The following is a 17,942-nucleotide window of genomic DNA, read 5'->3' on the forward strand; positions in this document are numbered from 1 at the left end:
ACCCGCCAAGGCTCTACAGGCATCAAACTCGCGACAAGAAACGCCATCTTCTTTCTCATTTACAATTCAGCCTATGATAACCAATTTGAATACCAACAACGGCATCACATCACGGTATGACTCAACGGCCACCAGCCTGGAGAGTCGAGACCGAATTAGGAAAAGACCGAGACGCTGCTGCAACTTGCGCGTGTCACCCAACACCCCAAAACCACGAAGATAAAATGGTCGCTGCTGCCGCCGTGTTTTTCGTTTGAATTAGCTGCTCTACGCTGCATTATTGTCACTATGGCTGGTGTTGATACTGACCCAGATCAGACATTCGAAATTGTAGAGCGAGATGCGGTGCCCGCGCCTGCACCACAGCCAAACGACTCACACGAACAACGGATCCGCAGCCTAGAGAAATGGCTCCAACCAACCGACTTTCTCTCTCCAGGGAGTGAATTTATGAAACATTTACACTCATATGTACCTGGAACTGGGGGATGGATCCACAAGTCGCCTGTCTTTCGCACTTGGACCAATGTCGACGCCAACTCTGACCATGATCATGTTGGTGGCTCATGTCTCCATGTCCGGGGAGTTGCTGGCAGCGGAAAGTCTGTCTTTTCAGCTAGCACAGTGCGCCAATTGCAAGAATCCGGCAACATTGTTCTCTTCTTCTTCTTTCGCCAGATTGTCGACAAGAATCACAGCGCCAACTATCTCGTGCGCGACTTTACTGCGCAACTGCTTCCTCATTGCCCTGCTTTGGTAACCACTTTGACGGCTATATCGCAGGATCATGCCATCAGCCGCAATGAAAACAGTTTGGTATGGCCTGCTCTCGTTGAAGCTCTTACTAAGAGCATCTCAAAGAATGTGTACTGCGTTGTAGACGCTTTAGATGAGATGGATGATGGTGACTTTGAGGGCATGACGAGTCGGCTTATTGAGCTAGGCACCGCTGCACCTAAGAAAATCAAGGTTTTGATGACGAGCAGGCCACTGCCCGAGATTGAACAGGCTTTTAACAACCGGGGAATCGTCCGGTTGAAGCTCGACCCAGCCCTGCTTTTCCCAGATGTGGCACGTTATGTTGACGCTAGGATGGCCAAGCTGGAGCCTCCGTTAAGCGACGACAAGAACGAGCTGATCAAGCAGACCATTTGTGAACGAGCCAACGGACTCTTTCTTCACGCCAGACTTATTGCGGATAATTTAGCCGAAGGCTTACGGGATGGGCATATCACTGAAGAGACTCTGCCTGGCAGCCTGGATCGTCTTCCACGAACACTCCAAGAGGTGTATGAAAACATGTTAAAAGAACATGCTTATCGGAGTGGAGTCACAGCGGAGCAACAAGCCAAGGTTCTTACGTGTGTAACACATGCGAGCCGACCGTTACGATTGATTGAGCTTGGATCTCTGCTCTCTAACATGTTACACATAAGCCTCGGACAAGGAAAGGACTTGGTGCGGCGGAGCTGCGGGAGGCTATTAGAGCTTCTGGAAGATGAGAGCGTGAGCGTTATTCACCATTCGTTCACCGAGTTTCTGCACGATGCCACGAGAAAGAAGGATGCTGCTGCTTTCCCTGTCTTGGATGATATAGCTTCACATGAGATGCTTGCGGTGTTAATGCTGGAATATCTCGACGGCTGTCCGCATTTCGACGTCACTATCGATGACGACAGACAGAAGGAGGCAAACTACGACAACTATGATTGGCGAGGCAAAGAGAGAGAAAGAAGGAAAGATATCGCAACCAAATTGCGAGAGACACATCCCCTAGTCTCCTACGCTGCTGAAAATCTCGCATTTCATCTTAAGAATGCATCAGTGCAGCCGCTGGCTATTGCTCAAGAAGCTCTGACTCGCTATTTGTGCCCTGGAAAGCCAGCCTTTGAGACGTGGATGCTGATGAATTGGAGGGATCGACTATCTGCCTCTTTTACCGTCTTCCACCTCGCTACTGCTGTTCACCCCGACCTTGCCATGCCACTGGCGGTGGTCAAGCTGTTTGAGGAGAACGAGCCAACACTTCTTGATGCTCGTGACTCAGATGGCCGTACTCCATTATCTTACGCCGCCGAGAATGGTCTTGATGACGTTGCCCAGTTTCTGCTTGCTAAAGGTGCAGAAGCGGAATCAGGCGGTAATGATGGTCAAACGCCCCTACACAGGGCGGCATTAAGTGGTAATCCGGGAGTTGTTCGACTTTTGTTAGCCGCTGGTGTTGATCCACAAATTAAAACACGCCCAGTTCTCAGGGAATACGATCGTTATGAAGGATACTTTATAGATTATTCGGAGGAGCAAGCGGAGAGTCGGAGACAGACTGCTTTGTCCTTTGCCTTCCGAGGCGATAACCCTGAGGTCGTCCAGGCGTTTTTGCCCTTCATTCCACCAGACTCTGTGAATAAATACTTTCACCAGGTCAATGACGTGGAGAATGTAGATGCCATTCTAAACACAGGCAAAGTCGATATTGACTGCTTCCAGAACGGGAGAACAAGGCTGTATAGAGCAGCCAAGTCACACAAACTGGATTTGGTCAAGTTACTCCTCAAGCATGGTGCAGACCCGAACATGAGAGGTTCCCGGAAGAAGTCTTACGACTATAGCGGTGATATCACTCTACAAGTTGACAACGAACGAGGACCAACGCCTTTTCATGCGTTTTCTTCTTCAGATGAAAGATGCATCTTTATGAAGGATGAGATGAAGGAGGCGGAAGAATGTGTCCGAGTGCTCATAGAAGCTGGTGCAGATGTGAACGCCACAATGGAAAGCGACTATCCTCGGACTAATCGGAATGTGACACCACTCCATCTGGCTGTGCAGAAGACTAGCACAACATTTGGATACTGGGGTTCATTGGACAAGTCAGAAGAGATTCTCACCAAAGTGCTCCTCGCAGCAGGCGCGGATCCTAACGTCCGGACAGACAAAGGAAACACACCTATGCACATCGCTAACCCCGAGAAGCCGCAGCTGCTTGATATGCTCGTTGAACATGGAGCAGATCTCAATGCCAGGAATGCGTGGGGAAGAACGCCCTTGCTCGAGATTATAAGGAACATGGGCGCTTCTTGGTCCGCTTTTGACCGGCTGAAACCGGATGTCCATACGTTCAACAAACTCGTGGATCTTGGGGCTGATGTACACGCTACGGACGAAAATGGAGACAATTTATTTCACCACATTATGGGCAGCATTGAGTTCTTTTCTGACAAAGAGTTTTTGCCCTTAATCCGGCGACTGCTAAGCTCGGGCGTGGACCTGAATCAGCGTAATCGGAAGGGTCATCAGCCTCTGTGGAAATATAATCTTCCTGCTCCTACGGACAGTGACGAAGAACTTCTCCGAGTCCTTGCGGAAGCGGGCATGGATATGAACGCATGTGATGAGGAGAAAGGCGAGACCATTCTATGGGTCATCGGCAGGAGATTCCAAAAGAACCTCAGCCCCATGCAAATGTTTATCCGTTTGGGCGCCGACCCCAAGGTAGTCGACAGAGATGGCAGAACTCTTTTGCACGATGCGGCGAAAGAAAAAAAGGACGCCAGCTGGTTTCGCTATTTGATATCGGTAGGCGCAAATCCCAAGGTGCTCGACGCTGGGGGAAATACGCTCATTCACTCGGTGCTTCGCTCGACATACGAGGATCGTAAACTTCCTGAGATAATGCAAGTTCTGGTCGAGGCTGGTGTTGCGCCACTTGCCAAGAATAAAAAGGGCCAGACGGCGCTTCACGTGGTGGAGAGCTTTGGGCCCTTGGAATATGTCCTCAAAAGCCCGCTTTTCAAGGGGTTAAATATCGATGAGCAGGATGTGAACGGCTTAACCCCCTTACACAACGCTGTAGCTCTTGGAGAAATAGACGTTGGGCTTCTTCTTCGTGCCGGAGCTGATCCAACTATCCTCGCGGCGGATGATCTATCCTTGCTACATCTTGCCTCTCGTACAGGGGCAGCTTCCATCGTCAATCTTCTCCTGTCAGAGTACCGATGTCGAGGTGTGCTTGAGAAATACGTGAATCTTCTAGGCGAGGGTATGGCACCACTGCACTACGCCTGTTCTTTTGGACGGCCAGAGAGTGTCTGGGAGTTACTCCGCAACGGTGCAGATCCTTGGCTGTTAGATGTCGAAGGCCTTACGCCGCTTCATTCCATCGCCGAGTTTGAACCTTTGGAACGTGCATGGAACTCGCCCCCAACTCGCACAGCGGATATTATTACCATGTTGCTCCAAGCTGGAGTCGATTTAAACGTCGAGGCAGTCGTTGAAGAAGACGACGGGACGACCAGGACTGTAACTCCTCTGGATATGGCGGTAGAGAATAAGTGCTGGGATATGGTACGCGCGCTGGTTGCACGCGGCGTCAAAGCCCCGGACAGCTACATGCAGTCCCCAGAGTTCATTTCGGCTACGGATAAAGACAAAGCAGCCCAAAAAGCTCGTGGTATCTCGGTTACATTGCCTAGTCGACAGCATGTTACCATGTGGCGAGGCCGATGGTCAGTCTATGAAAAAGACCGTCCTGTTAACAAAGAAAAGCTATACATAGCTGACGGACAGACTATATTGGATACACAGGCCAGCGGGGTGACTGGACTTGACAAAGTAGACCTCTTGAAGGCTGCTCTTGATGACGGAGATTACGACAGTATTAAGGAGTACGCATCGCTAGGTGGAGATGTGCTTGCACTGGACGAGTATAAAGATAATACTCTCCTCCATTTACTCGTCACAGGAGGATATATAAACCTGCTCGAGTATTTTGCCGACCAAGTCCCTCTTTTTGAAGCCCAAGGCCGGGTCCAGGCAGACGAGGAAAGTTGCGGTACACTTCTTGGCACAGTCTGCGAACGTGAACTCCCGTCTTTGCACATTATACAGTTTCTCGTTGACAAGATTGGTGTTGATGTCAATGCTATCTATAACCGACGAGGATATTGTGACAAGTTACGAGGAGCCACCGCATTGCACATCCTGGCGAGTGGTCACTTCTTTTGGCAGATTGAGGCACTTGAATACCTTCTGTCAAAAGGGGCAAATATCGAAGCGCGGAACAAAGACGGCATGACACCACTGTTGGCGGCTCTGGACCATAGTTATCCGGATGGTTACTGGCGAGAAGAGACGGTGCGCGTACTAGTGAAGCATGGAGCCAATGTAAATGCGACTATTCTGCCGACGGAAGACGAGTTTGGGTCACGTAGCCGCAACAGTGGCCTCTCAGCACTGGAGCTGTCGGACCGGGCAGGGATCACAAGGCTCTTGATCGAGAACGGAGCGGATGTCAAGTGTGTGACGGGACTCATAGCTCGTATAGTAGTGAGACAGAACGATCCAGATACGATAAAGGTGCTGCTAGAAGCTGGCTTGGATCCGAACGAGCTACCAGCTTCAGGCAAGGAGGAAGAAGGCGACAGACAAGGGGCGGAAAACGTGCGATATGCGCTCCACGAGGTATCTCGACCGTCAACTAGTTCCTATCCAGAGGCAGATCTCTATTCGCGAAACCAGGCAACGGTAGAGTTGCTGCTCTTGCAAGGCGCTGATCCATTTGCACTGTACCCGGACGGAAGATCTCTACTCCATACTGTCGTCGAAGAACAGGGTCAACTAGACAGCTTCCTCCCTGGACTCTCACAAACAGATGTCAACCGTAAGAACCAGCATGGACGCACCCTTCTAATTTCGGCTTGTGTTCCGACTGTCCCTGTAGGAGAACCAACATACCGCGAAGAGAAACCACCACTTGCGAGCATCGTGCCTGATTCCATCCTTGGTCTGTTGAAGCACGGGGCTGATGCCCTCGCTGTTGATGACGAGGGACGTACACCGCTGCATTGGCTCTGTACGCTTCCCGGGAAATACAATAAGAAACAACGGCAGGCTTTTATCGCACTGGTTGAACGCGGTCCAGCTGCTGTCAACATGGTCGACAAGCAAGGCCGCAAGCCTCTTCATTTGGCACTCGCAGTGTATGGAGATCGCCTCCAAGAATCCCTATTTGCAATCAAGCGCCTGATATCCGCAGGCTCTGATATAAGTGAGCCAGATCCCGTAACGGGTAACTCGACGCTACACCAGCTCGCACCTCGTCTCGTAGGCCACGCCAGAAGAGCTGCCAAAGCCACCTCACTCTTCCGCAAGTTTTCTATCAGTCTCGATATCAACGCCCGGAACATCTTAAGCGAGACTCCAGTCATGCGTTTCACAGCTGCTGGATGGGAAGGCACACGCGACCCCAAGGGAAAAGTCTCGCATCCAAGATATGCCATTGCTAATGACGTGATGCACGCAACGGCGCTGGGCGTCTTTGTCGATTTAGGTGCTGACTTGATGGCCGTGGATGCACGGGGGCAGACGCTGCTGCATGTAACGGCAAGGCGGGAGCTCCCGAGTAGTAGCTCGGATTGGGATCAGCGGGAGGATCTGAAGGGTGCATTTCAGAAGTTGATGGAGCTTGGTGTTGATCCGCGGAGAGAGGATGCTGAGTTGAGGACAGCTATTGACATTGCTGTTGCGAGGAAGTTGCGTGATGTGATACAGTTGTTCAGGGAGAAGAAGCAGGAAAAGAATGTGGAAGAGGGCGAAGAATAAGGGTAGTAGCAGTTCATAAGAGGAGTTGCTTTCATGTTTAATGTTGGACATGACATTTGGGTAGGCCAGGAACTTGGCTCAGACAACTTTCCGCTAATGATAATATTTTGAAGTCCAATCTAATTTTACCTACCAAGTCTATTCTTGTGCATGAATTGTCTTCGAAAGAGACTTATATAAATAGTGGAATTGTAGATTCTTCTACACTCTACTCTCATATTCGCGGAATGAGCATTAGTGCCTCAACAGGGGAAGAGAATAAAGGTACCAGAGGAATCGTACTATCATATCAACCATTAAGTATTGCTGAGAGATACGTGAAAGCAACTTTTTTGAAAAGGAAATTCCTTGCCCCCTAGTTACAAGCCTCTCTTTTATCTATTTGCTACATTCGCCCCGACGTAAAACTATCCAAATTCATCTGTCCAGCAGCACATAAAACCCCATTGCCCTCTCAATCCTATTGCCCATAACTCTCAATGTCAATTCCAGTGATGGCTTAGCAAGGTTATAACAAGCAAGCTAAACAATCTTGGCAGCGTCTACCACGTCACACTCGCCAACTACCGGGCTGACGTTCTGTGGCTCTGGTTCCATATTCTGTAGATCAATGCCATCAGCGACTTCATCGATTGAAGAACTCCCGTGCTCACTATTCTCATCCATATTCTCTTTCTTCCCCACCCAAGATCGAAGGAAGGCGTTCCATAATGTTGGTACTGAAGTGAAAGCCGCAACTATAAGTGCCATAAGCTGGCTTGATGATGAGATGGTGGCCGTGGATAGATCGATCTTGTTGGCTTGGATTGTCATTTCTGTCCAGATTATGCTGGATACCAAAGCAATACCACCGAAAGATATACATACGTACTTCAAGAGGGAGGAAGCCTTATGTTCAGGAATGTTGAGAGGCGTTTTTTTATAAAACCAGTGGGGTATGTCCAGAAATGCGCAAAAAGGACCGACTACCCATTCGACTACCCATTTCTTTACTGCCATTAGTACAGTAAAAAGAATTGTCTGAGGCTCATCGCCATGAATCCGCCCAGGCTTGAAAAAGAATCTGAGGAGACGCATGAAATACAGCCCCAAAAAGTTATAGATCAGGGAGATGATCAGTAATATTGATAGAATGCAACCCGCCTTGAGAAAGTTAACCCAGTCCTCATTATATAGATCAAAATTGCCGTAGAAATTTATTTTGGTCGCGCAGTTTTTGTGAAATCCTCGCTGTATGGCCTTGAAATAGAGCCAAGCTTGTGTTACCGAAAGGGTCAATAAAAGGAGAAATGTCCAAGCTATGTTAATGTAGCCTATGCTCCTGACTGACTGATGTAATGTTTTCCAGAAGATTTCTTTATTTGCTCCAGGTTTCGGCGTGATGCGGAAAAATAATAACCCAATTGGTGAACGGGGATCAAGCGGCTGCAGTCCTAACATGATACGTTAACGAGATTAAGACATGTTTCTTTTCTCATATTCTCTTGGTTTTCAAATTGGAAAAAGGACGGTAGTTTTATACTCACTAATATCTTTCCATACTGGTTCCAAAACAAAAATACAAGTGATCACGTTACAAACCCACAACATGACTTGCAATAGCGCAACAATAATCCAGAATTCAAGATAAACAAAGCCCTTGCGGGGGATTTCTTTCAGAAAGTTGAATACAATAGCTGTTGCAATTGAATTTGAACCAATACGCTGTGTGTATAATCCCTCAGGTGATGGGATTAGATGTGCAAGGACCGCGGTGAGGGACTGGAGATAGATGGAGACCCGGATACCAATGCCATAGATATCGGTATCGCCAACGAGATCACAAGATTGGGAGTCTTGATAGTATGTATAAGACGCCACGGGGTTTGGAAACAGTATAAGAGTTATAGCAAGAAGTGCGAAAGCGTGGTGGTCTAATAACAGGTTGATTAATATAGAGGTTCCTCATTTTGGCGAGGCACTACTCACACATGGCAGATACGATTTAGTAGAATGATATGAACAAATAGTAGCAAATATAAATATTTTACGATTTAGAAGAATAGATTCAGCGTGGCTTCTTGGATTATATATAGCTTTGTGGTCTAGTTGACGCCGTTATCTTGATACCCGGCTCTACAACGACACCATCCCTTACTTTTGCCTCATTGTACAAGAAATGTTGGTGGCTGTTCATTTCATACGAATATTCCGGCGTAAAGCAACGCATTTTGAAGTGTTGAGGCTATGAAGTCTTTGTATAACCCATTCTGTTTCGCCCCAGGGGAAAGGAGATGCCATACATTGCTTCTCCTTTCGCCTCTATACCACAGCAGTCATATAATTAGCAAGCATAAACGCGCGGCAATGCAAGTACCCAAATTAAAACAAGAAGCCTACATATTCAGTTACGAGCTGATAAATTGTTACTTGTACTGGCTTCTTTTTCTGAAACATGTGTGACGGGATCATTATCGTCGTGACACCCATCATATATTCACGATTATCGTGATGACACACCCCTAAACTTCCGTCCCGCATTTCGTACGACTTACCATCAAGAGCCTAACGATAGCCATTGGATTGATTTCATCCGGAAAGATTAATCCATGTAAGCTTAAATATAGTCGTGGAACCTTTACATGAGGGCGGCATACAGACGCGACTAAGCGCTAGGTCGTTGAGCTCGTCAAACTACCAGTGCGTTTTACGGTACCTCTGGGCGTCTCTCGCTCAAGTATCCAGGCAAACACGCGCCAAATGAGTTGTTCTTTTGTCTGACGAATATTTGCTCTGCTGTCGAAACTCGTTTTTGTGCAGGACGAAGTAAAAGCCACTGTCCAGGAGACCCGTGAATGTCACAGCTTCTGCTTGATATTATTCTCTTCTCAAAAGCACATCGTTATTTATCTAACGATAATAACACTTTTCCAGCAGACTTTTAGTGCATGATTCGGCTCGTTGGGTTCGGCTTTTTATCGAGCTTTTCATAGCATCTTATTTCATTACGACATATACTCTCTAACTAATTATGTAAATACCTAGCTCACATACGAGCGTTTTAGTACACTCAGTTGAGAGTAACATGAATTATGCATGAATGGATAATTATCGCATTCCAATGTATCTAGCGAAGTTTCCTCTAGTATCTAACATATTATCATTATAGAGCGGTGCGAATAAAGTCGGTCACATTCTCTGACCTCCCAACTCTTATCCAACGCTTTCCTTTACAAAGAAGATTTAAGAAAGTCGAATATGGAGTTGTATGTGAGCTTGTGCGAGTATCCCAAGTTGAGGCCGTGGCCACCTCCAGGAATGACGCTTGCCTTGAAGCTTGAGGCGTGGGGAAAGAAAGGTTTGGAGAAGGAGATGAGATCGGGGAAAGTTCCCTGAATAGTGGTAGTGTCCGAGCAGTTGCCACCGCAAAAAGGCACGTCCTCATCTGTAGCCACAGGTGTTAGTAACGACTTTAAACATGCCGAGAGATGGAAACACCTACTTCCTGTGACGATGAGCAGGTGGCCCTTGAATGAGTTGACCGCTCCGGTGCCAGCGCCGATGGTAAGTAGCTCGCCAGGGGCAGCGGCTTGGCCGTTTTCAGTGGCATATGTGAGTAGCTTAGGGTCGAAGTCATGGGGAGCAAAGAACTGAATATTGACGCCAGTACTTGACGGCACCGTAATGTAGCCAGCGGGGTACTTAGCAGCTTGGCAAGGGACCTCCTTTACAGGCTTGAAATTGCCGCCAAGGGCGAAGCCTGCGAGGAAGTTTGGGTTCTGACTGAAGCCGGTCAAGATGGCAGCATCGCTAAAGGTCGGGTTGGCGTTGACGAAGTTATAGGTTATGGCAGAGCCAAAGGAATGGCCAGCGTGGACAAATTTGCTGAATTTAGCGTTGATGCCCTTCACAGAGCCTTTGCGAAGCAGTGTTGAGAGCTCTGTGAGAGCAGCAACTTCAAGGAACTGCTGGATCTCATTGATTGGGTTGCCCTTGGAGGAAGCGCCAACACCGAGACGGTCCCAGGTAAAGGTCGAGAAACCATGCTCGTCGACGGCTTCGGCAACGTAGCTATAGTTGTAGTGGTCATAGGGGTAATCCCAGTAGCTGCGGTCAAAACCAACGCCGTGTGTCAAGATCTGAAGGGTTTCACCCGGGCCATGGTCTGGCTGGCAGTAGGTGGCTGCGATATTGTAATGGCCGCTGACAGTTTTATACTGTAAAGGGGGGATTATTAGCACCATCAAGGCTTTCCTGGATAAGGGAGATGTTGTCTTACTCCTGTTAGGTATTTATCGGTGGTATTAACACCTGGCCGAACAAAGTCAAGAAAGAAGTTGTTGACATCAAGCTCTGATACAAGAGCTGGAAGGTCGAAGACGGCGTTTCGAGCTGAGATAGAAATTGGAATGGTGAGATCGTGGCATTTTCGAGCCGCAACGGCTGTGGCAAAAGCCACCAGTGCCACTGATTTGAACATGATATTTCGAGAAGAAAGTGTGAGAATAGTAGTATTGGATGGTGAGAATGATGCTTGTGAGTGAGACACTACATTTTGGTTGGAACCTTAGTAGGCTTATATATTCTATCATTGTTAGAATTCTCCTATGCCTTCTTTATTATTTTGTATACACTATTATCAACCAGATCGGCTCGGTTCCATTTCAACGCCCGACCGTCATACGTATATTCGTTTCTTTCAGAAATTGTCATCTTGTGCTCCACAGAGATCGATTCTCCAGGGAGACTTGTGGCTTGATTGCTGCTTGTGGTTAGCCCCCAATGTTCACCGATTCAAACACCTGTGACTAAATAATACCTACATAATGCAGGGGTAAATGTCTCAAAATGACGTGTCCGTACTTTACAACAAAGGCGATTCTGCGAATCAAGTTCCAAACGTTCCGAGCTTCCTCGGGCCGTCCGTAAGAAGAGCGTAACTGTCAGCAAGGGTGGATCACTTCCGATCCTTCTGTCGGTCGTCGGGCGGCAGGATTCTAGAAGACAATGCCGGAAGTTATTGAGTACTACTCTTATTTTAGACAATGGCACAAGCAATATTCGTCTGTATTTTCCAATTATTCAAGTCCGTGTTCGTCCGTCTTTGTTCGTGTTCCGCTGGTGCTTTCCCCTTGCATATTAACGCCCGGAGTTGTTTTACGAGAAGACCCTTGCATGCCTTACTCGGCATTGTTCCCCACTTATTATTCCAAATTCCAAATCAATGAGCTAATACGCTTGACGATGAAGCCTTCAGCTTTGGCTATTCATGTCGAGTGCTTACTCCCTAATTAGTACCATGAGCAATTACCTTTTTCCAATTATTTGTCAAGACGCGATTTTATCCGTGCCTACGCATCATTCTTGACCCCCACGAAGAGTTATAGGCAAAGCTTTCCGAATATTTGACCTTGGATTCCGAGGATGCGAATTAGGAGACTGCGGCAGTTGTAAATAGATTGGCTAACTAGCACGGGTAACAGCTTTATGGCCTGATAAAGAAGGGAAATTAAGGGATCTCAGACCGAAACTAGACGGCCGTTATAGAGAAAGCATTATTTGCCAAATCTCAGAATGAACAAGTCATGATATGAGTGTCTATCATTACTCTTCTCCAATCAAGACTTATTGTAATTCACCATCTGTATCATCTCGATCCGTACACATATGCAAGTAGTAATTGGGTGTTCCATATTTTCTCCACCGTTATATCTAACGAGTTGGGGTTGGCCTCGGCTGAAAACCGTGAGCTTTATCCAACATTAGGTCCGCTACCTTGGTCAGCAACGAGGTCGCAGTAATTTCCGCTTTTGACAGTATAAGTGGCGCAGGTTCCATCCGGATTCTTCTATAGAGTGACATCAGTCAGAGAACCAGAGAAACAAGTCCTGTTGCGAAAGTAGAGCAGAGCGTGGACGTCCATCTTGGGGTATACTTTGCAAAGATTTCTGCTGTGACGCTACATCTGATCGCTAGACAAGCGCACGAGTCGCCCAATTTGATGATAATATACGTACAGACTGCGGCTAACACTGCAACAGGGCTCTTCATCAAGAAGTCGACTTCAGACAACGACTTCGTACTAGGTATCCGGTTCTTGTTTGGAAACGGCGGATTTACTGACTTCATATTATTGAAGAATGCCTGACATGTTAGGTGGTACCTGGCTCAGAGTTAATGCGTATGATAACATAGAGCGCAGCGTAAGAACCAATCATTACTCGTTCAAACTGCTCCTAACGATATCTGACAATATCTAGGAATTTAATCAGTAACTTACATTATAGTGAATTCACATACATCCACCGCCTAAGTATAAACTACCTAACTCTAAGCTTAGAATACAATCATTGATACTCGTGACTATTACTTAAGAGCCATGTGGTGGTCCGGCGGCAACATGCAAGATAATAGCAATCTCGTCAACCCACCCGGTTGGCAGCATGTATGTTAGCAATAAGAATAGCAAAACCTTGTTATGTCCACCTTGAGTCGCAATTTTCCTCCATCAGAACGAGTGTATACCCCGGTTGCTACTATTACTGCTTCCACATACCAGTAGGTGATAAGCGTAGAGGATAATGACTCGTCAAGTAGCTAACGGGTCCGTGATTTCCTTTACAATACCTCATTGGATCATTTCAGCATGTCACACCAACAAACCTACGCACCAACATACCTGTGTACGTGTCTTCACTTTCACGCTTAAATACACCAACACCTGTGCCGATTTCGGACATGCACCGCTGGTGTCACGTATGCATTTAGGCGCTTCTTCTCACCAGCTCGCTGCAACAACCAAGTGTTCACAATGACTCGGCTCCTCTCATACCTTATTACTTTCGTGACAGTACCTGCCACGATCAGCTTCTTCATTCATCAGTCAAAGGTATCGATGCCGACCATTAAGGAACGGGAGCAGCCCGAAATAAGCATAGATGTGGTTGGAGGTTGTTCATGTGATGACAAAAAAGAGAAGAAGTTCAGAACCAGGTTCGGTAGGGACCCAGGCGTTTCGGTCAGGGGATGGCCATCCAAGGGCGGCATATATATATATTGGAACGATGCTTCAGTATCGAACTCGACTTTCTCAAGCTGGACAACTTCCATGATACGCCTCAACCATCACCATCTGATCTTAACGCCATCGGAGTAAGTACAATGGAATACTTCTACTTCTTTCAAGTTCATATATGTGCTCCCCCCCTTTCCCCTATTGAACAGCGAGATGCCTTGGGTTTGGGGGAACGTTGATGACACTTTAATGATTTTACACCTTTCTTTGACATTAATGGGAGACGTTAATTTGAGTATGTAGTGAGGCAATTGGGTGCCACCTGGTGGAAGAGTGAAAGAGACTGGAACATGAGGCAAATTGAACGGACTGTCGATCCACGTCTGGAGAAACTAATCATCAAGGTTGGATGGCCTGCCGGAGGTGGAGTCTGGGTTCTCAATATAACCGAAGATGAGGCTATCACAAGAGGTGTCGGTGTCATTTACAATGCTTCTGATATGGAACATCGGTGCCGGTTGATTGAACAACTAGGGGGGGTCTTCTTTGAAAATCCGAAAGATTGGTTAAACTTGGATCTACCTTGAGGGTAAAGCTATATAAGTCTGAGGGCTTCAAAAACGATATAGCCTTGGGTTAACTTTGGCTAACTAGAAAAATAAGTCAACCCGTTCGACAACCTAGTAAACATCTCGGCTTCTTGTAACTAACGTGTTACGCGTCTGGATAACAAGTCACCTTTGTCAGCAGCCACCTGTGTCTTTGTCACCATAGTCTAAAATTGCATCACCACCGGCTATTATTTACTGTTGAAGCTAAAAGTTGGTTGAAGGGTCTTAATTATACATGCTTCGAAACTAAATAAATGATAAGTTGACAAATCTAAAATAGCTGAGGTTTCAGAAAAAAAAAAGTTTTAGCTCTAGCCGTAAGTAGATAAATCTCTGTTAATGAAATAGGTCATTTAATTATTTTGTACTTCATCTATGAAATAGATTCCGAAGAATCTGATTAGTTGACAACTTACTTTGGGCAGAGCTCTAACCTTTTCGGTACGTGTTGATATTCTCCGACCCCCGCCAAGTTACCAATGCCTGCAACACTTCTGCAGGCATTATTCGTTCTTATGAAGCGCATGCTCATCCTATGGAGCTTTAAATAGTTCTTCAACTTGGTTATTTTAGGCTCTCACCGCTGCGTCTTTGCGAAAGTGCAACACCCCCTTTGAACCACCGGAGCTGACTGGACGCTATTCACAGTAACAGTCTGATTATCGTTATCTTTCACAATACAACTATCTGCTCATCAAGATTCTGTCAATTCTCTTTTAAATCATTATCTATGCCTGTCTAACAACTAGGATACAGTATCTTTTAGACAAATGCATTTGCGTCTCATGATTCGGCGACTTATATAGTAGCAATTTTAAGCAAAGATTTCCGCAGTGTCAACATCCTGAGGCGTTGGGGCGTTGCGAGCGAAAATCTCAGCAGTGTCGACACCTTCAGGAGTAGGAGCATCGCGGGCAAAGATCTCGGCGGTATCTACACCATTAGGCGTCGGCGCATTCCGAGCAAAGATATCGGCGGTGTCAACACCTTGAGGAGTAGGAGCCTTCACTATGTCGTACAATGTTAACACTGCCAAACATTACAGAGCCTCTATTTTTGTTACCTGGAATAGGGTTTGCCACGGCAGAGCCAACAAGAGCGGCAAGAACCGCGATTGAAATGTTGGAGAAATACATTTTGGAGTTGACGTTTGGAAGTTGGCACTGTTCAAAGAATGATATGTGGAGTTGCGTCAAAGCGAAAAGAAGAAAGGACAGTAATGGTTTCTGAGGTGAGATGGTCTGATGTTTACGAGATGAGCTCATACTTAAACTTGTAGAGTTGAGTGATGCCCGCAACTCTTGAGTTGTGAAGCTAAAGCAACAGAGTTGATGAATCATCATGCTACAAAATTAGCATATTCATTCACCGAAAATCTCATTGTAACATCGTTTTTCCTTCCCATGTCAACACCATTGTAATGCGAGTATTGATACCAGCGGTGAGTTCTTGATTTGACGATCGAATACTACTTTCGCCGTTGCGTGGAATGGAGCAATCTCGGAGCTTACTCAGACCGCGCGAATGAGGCATCGTTAGATGCACGACTCGCTAGCCGATCAAGGTTTAAAGACATATTAACAAAACAACCGCTCATATGTTACAAGTCATTCAAGGATCCGGCATCCGGAGATGCATTAGTGTGCCGATTTCCCTTGACTCTGACACAGATCCATGTTACCTTGGGAGTTCTAGATTGCAATCGGGCACCAGCCGTGGCTCCGCTCACTCATCCATGTGCGTAACCTTATTAGACAAACAAGATACCAAAATCCGGACCGCATACTCCAACTTTCTTGTCTGTTGTCTCTCTCTTCTGTTCAACTTTTGGTAGTTATTCGCTGTGCTTTCACAATGGCCGTTTCCTTTTCTCGACTCTCAATGAGTGACAGCTCATCGGAGAACGACGAGTCTGATCGACTTATGGAGAAAGGCGGTTCGGTGGAATCACTCTCGCCACCCACAAGACATAATGTGACGAAGATCTTCACCTGGGGAAGGTTGTACTCTCTCTTACTTCACATAGTATGTATTGGCTTGATAGTTGCGCTTTGGATGAGCGGTCAACAAAGCTCTTACACTGCTGCCCTTCGCGGACGTAGTTGGTGTAAGTCTATCCAACCACAACTCATCTGAAACTCGAAAGCTTACCATTAATTAGCTCCTGCTGCGAAGCATGTTCAATACGAAGTCAATGCAGAACATCCCATGGACTATCACGGTGTTAACAAGTATGCTGGTCCTCCAAACGCAGCTCAAGACGCAGCGTGGGACGCCTTGATTAGACGTATGCATCCATCATCCAGGGGTAAAAAAAAAACGCTCGCCACCTACTAACAATAACATAGCCGTCTATTTCAACGCAAGTGTTGAAGAGCTAAAAAGGGCAGGAGAGTCATTCGAGAACATTGCCGAGTTGACTGGTGGCGGCTATCCCGCCAGCCTCGGCGCCTATCACCAGTTGCACTGTGTGGTAACATCAATTCCTTTATTTTGATCAGCTTCTTTGAATCAAACAAACTGACATGAGCTACAGAGACAGCTGCGCTTCTGGATTTACCGCGACTACTACTATCCCAACCTCACCAAGGCAGAGGATGAATACCTCCACACCCATCTCGGTACGTAGACACCGTCCCATATTCATGACTCATGTACTAATCGTCCAACACGCAGATCACTGCACGGAAACTCTACGACTAGCCATCATGTGCCACGGTGATACAGGAATGTACTCGTTCTCTTGGATGGACCCCAAAGCGCCCAAGCCGATGGCGCAGACAAGTTCGAAGTCGGCCTGTGTAAAATGGAGCACAATTGAAGACTATGCCCGTAGTAGAATGATTCCAACACATCCTTCTCTAATCCACCTATAAGGTGGTTTGGAGTAGCCAAAAGGCTTTGGCGTTGGCAAATATTCGATAGTGTTGTACTTGTGCAATAGCGCCTCGGGTCATAGATGAAAGGGGGGGGGGGACAGCAGAATAATCTCACGACGCAGTAATACCCACGGTTGAGAAACGGTTGTTTCTAGTAATCCACTACTCTTTCCATGTACTTTTCGTGTAGAGAACAAATTCTAGGTTCATTGTGTCCTGTTTATCCCCATTATCGTAGGATTCTGTGGTCTCTTTTAAGAAACCTAGTAACTTTATGCAGCCAGTATTAGCTGGCTTATATGCGGTTTGAGAACACAACGTTTTCTTCTCTTGTCGGGGCTACTAGCTGTATAAAAGACAGCAAATCGATATACCGGATGTTAATCTCTATTCATCATTCTTCAAATTAACTACGCAGCTATCTTTTACAAGCCCCGAGGTTTGACATTTGGATTTGACTTCAATTGTATGTCATACTGCCAGGTAGGCCAAAATCAGGACGGCCCTGAATACTTCTGCCATCCACTGACTGTACGGAGTCCTCAGCATCTTTACACCATATTAATGGCTCATACATCGCTCCAAGTGTCGAGGAGTATATAGTCTGCTCGTAGAATTAAAACTTCACATTTACCGGTAAACAAGAATTGAGAAGATAATAATAATGAATTAACACGCGCGTAACAGCGACGCATAATTGACTAAACAACTACTTGAACAAGTTCATTATCATCTAAGCGAGAAGAACAAGAACAAAAATGCACCGACGCTCATCCCATGCAGGGAACGCAAACTGCCGTCGTGGATCTGCTGGTACACCACTCGCTATGCAGGCTGTAGTATACAATATCTATCCCG

General features: G+C 46.6%; 4 protein-coding genes across 4 annotated transcripts; 2 read left to right on the forward strand and 2 right to left on the reverse strand.

The window, feature by feature from the left end:
- The first annotated feature begins 53 nt into the window (after positions 1-53).
- On the forward strand, positions 54-6,753 carry V8C40DRAFT_196799 (ankyrin repeat-containing domain protein). Its single transcript, XM_083211927.1, has one exon. The coding sequence runs from the start codon at positions 289-291 to the stop codon at positions 6,598-6,600; it is 6,312 nt and encodes a 2,103-aa protein (XP_083075178.1). The 5' UTR covers positions 54-288; the 3' UTR covers positions 6,601-6,753.
- Positions 6,754-9,809: 3,056 nt separating this feature from the next.
- V8C40DRAFT_264642 (Alpha/Beta hydrolase protein) lies at positions 9,810-11,059 on the reverse strand (the record flags this gene model as incomplete). Its single annotated transcript, XM_083219553.1, has 3 exons — positions 9,810-10,024; positions 10,082-10,796; positions 10,859-11,059. 3 exons carry the CDS (start codon positions 11,057-11,059, stop codon positions 9,810-9,812), a joined length of 1,131 nt encoding a protein of 376 aa, XP_083075179.1.
- A 3,960-nt stretch (positions 11,060-15,019) lies between these two features.
- Positions 15,020-15,341, reverse strand: V8C40DRAFT_264643 (uncharacterized protein; the record flags this gene model as incomplete). Its single annotated transcript, XM_083219554.1, has 2 exons — positions 15,020-15,213; positions 15,269-15,341. The coding sequence occupies 2 exons, from the start codon at positions 15,339-15,341 to the stop codon at positions 15,020-15,022; spliced, it is 267 nt and encodes an 88-aa protein (XP_083075180.1).
- A 718-nt stretch (positions 15,342-16,059) lies between these two features.
- V8C40DRAFT_264644 (oxidase ustYa family protein) lies at positions 16,060-17,081 on the forward strand (the record flags this gene model as incomplete). The annotated part of the gene is made up of 5 exons (XM_083219555.1): positions 16,060-16,312; positions 16,367-16,492; positions 16,554-16,678; positions 16,742-16,826; positions 16,882-17,081. 5 exons carry the CDS (start codon positions 16,060-16,062, stop codon positions 17,079-17,081), a joined length of 789 nt encoding a protein of 262 aa, XP_083075181.1.
- Positions 17,082-17,942: the final 861 nt, after the last annotated feature.

The sequence above is a fragment of the Trichoderma camerunense genome (assembly GCF_050948025.1).
Source record: "Trichoderma camerunense strain CBS 138272 chromosome Unknown V8C40scaffold_6, whole genome shotgun sequence".
In the NCBI taxonomy this organism is placed as follows: domain Eukaryota; kingdom Fungi; phylum Ascomycota; class Sordariomycetes; order Hypocreales; family Hypocreaceae; genus Trichoderma; species Trichoderma camerunense.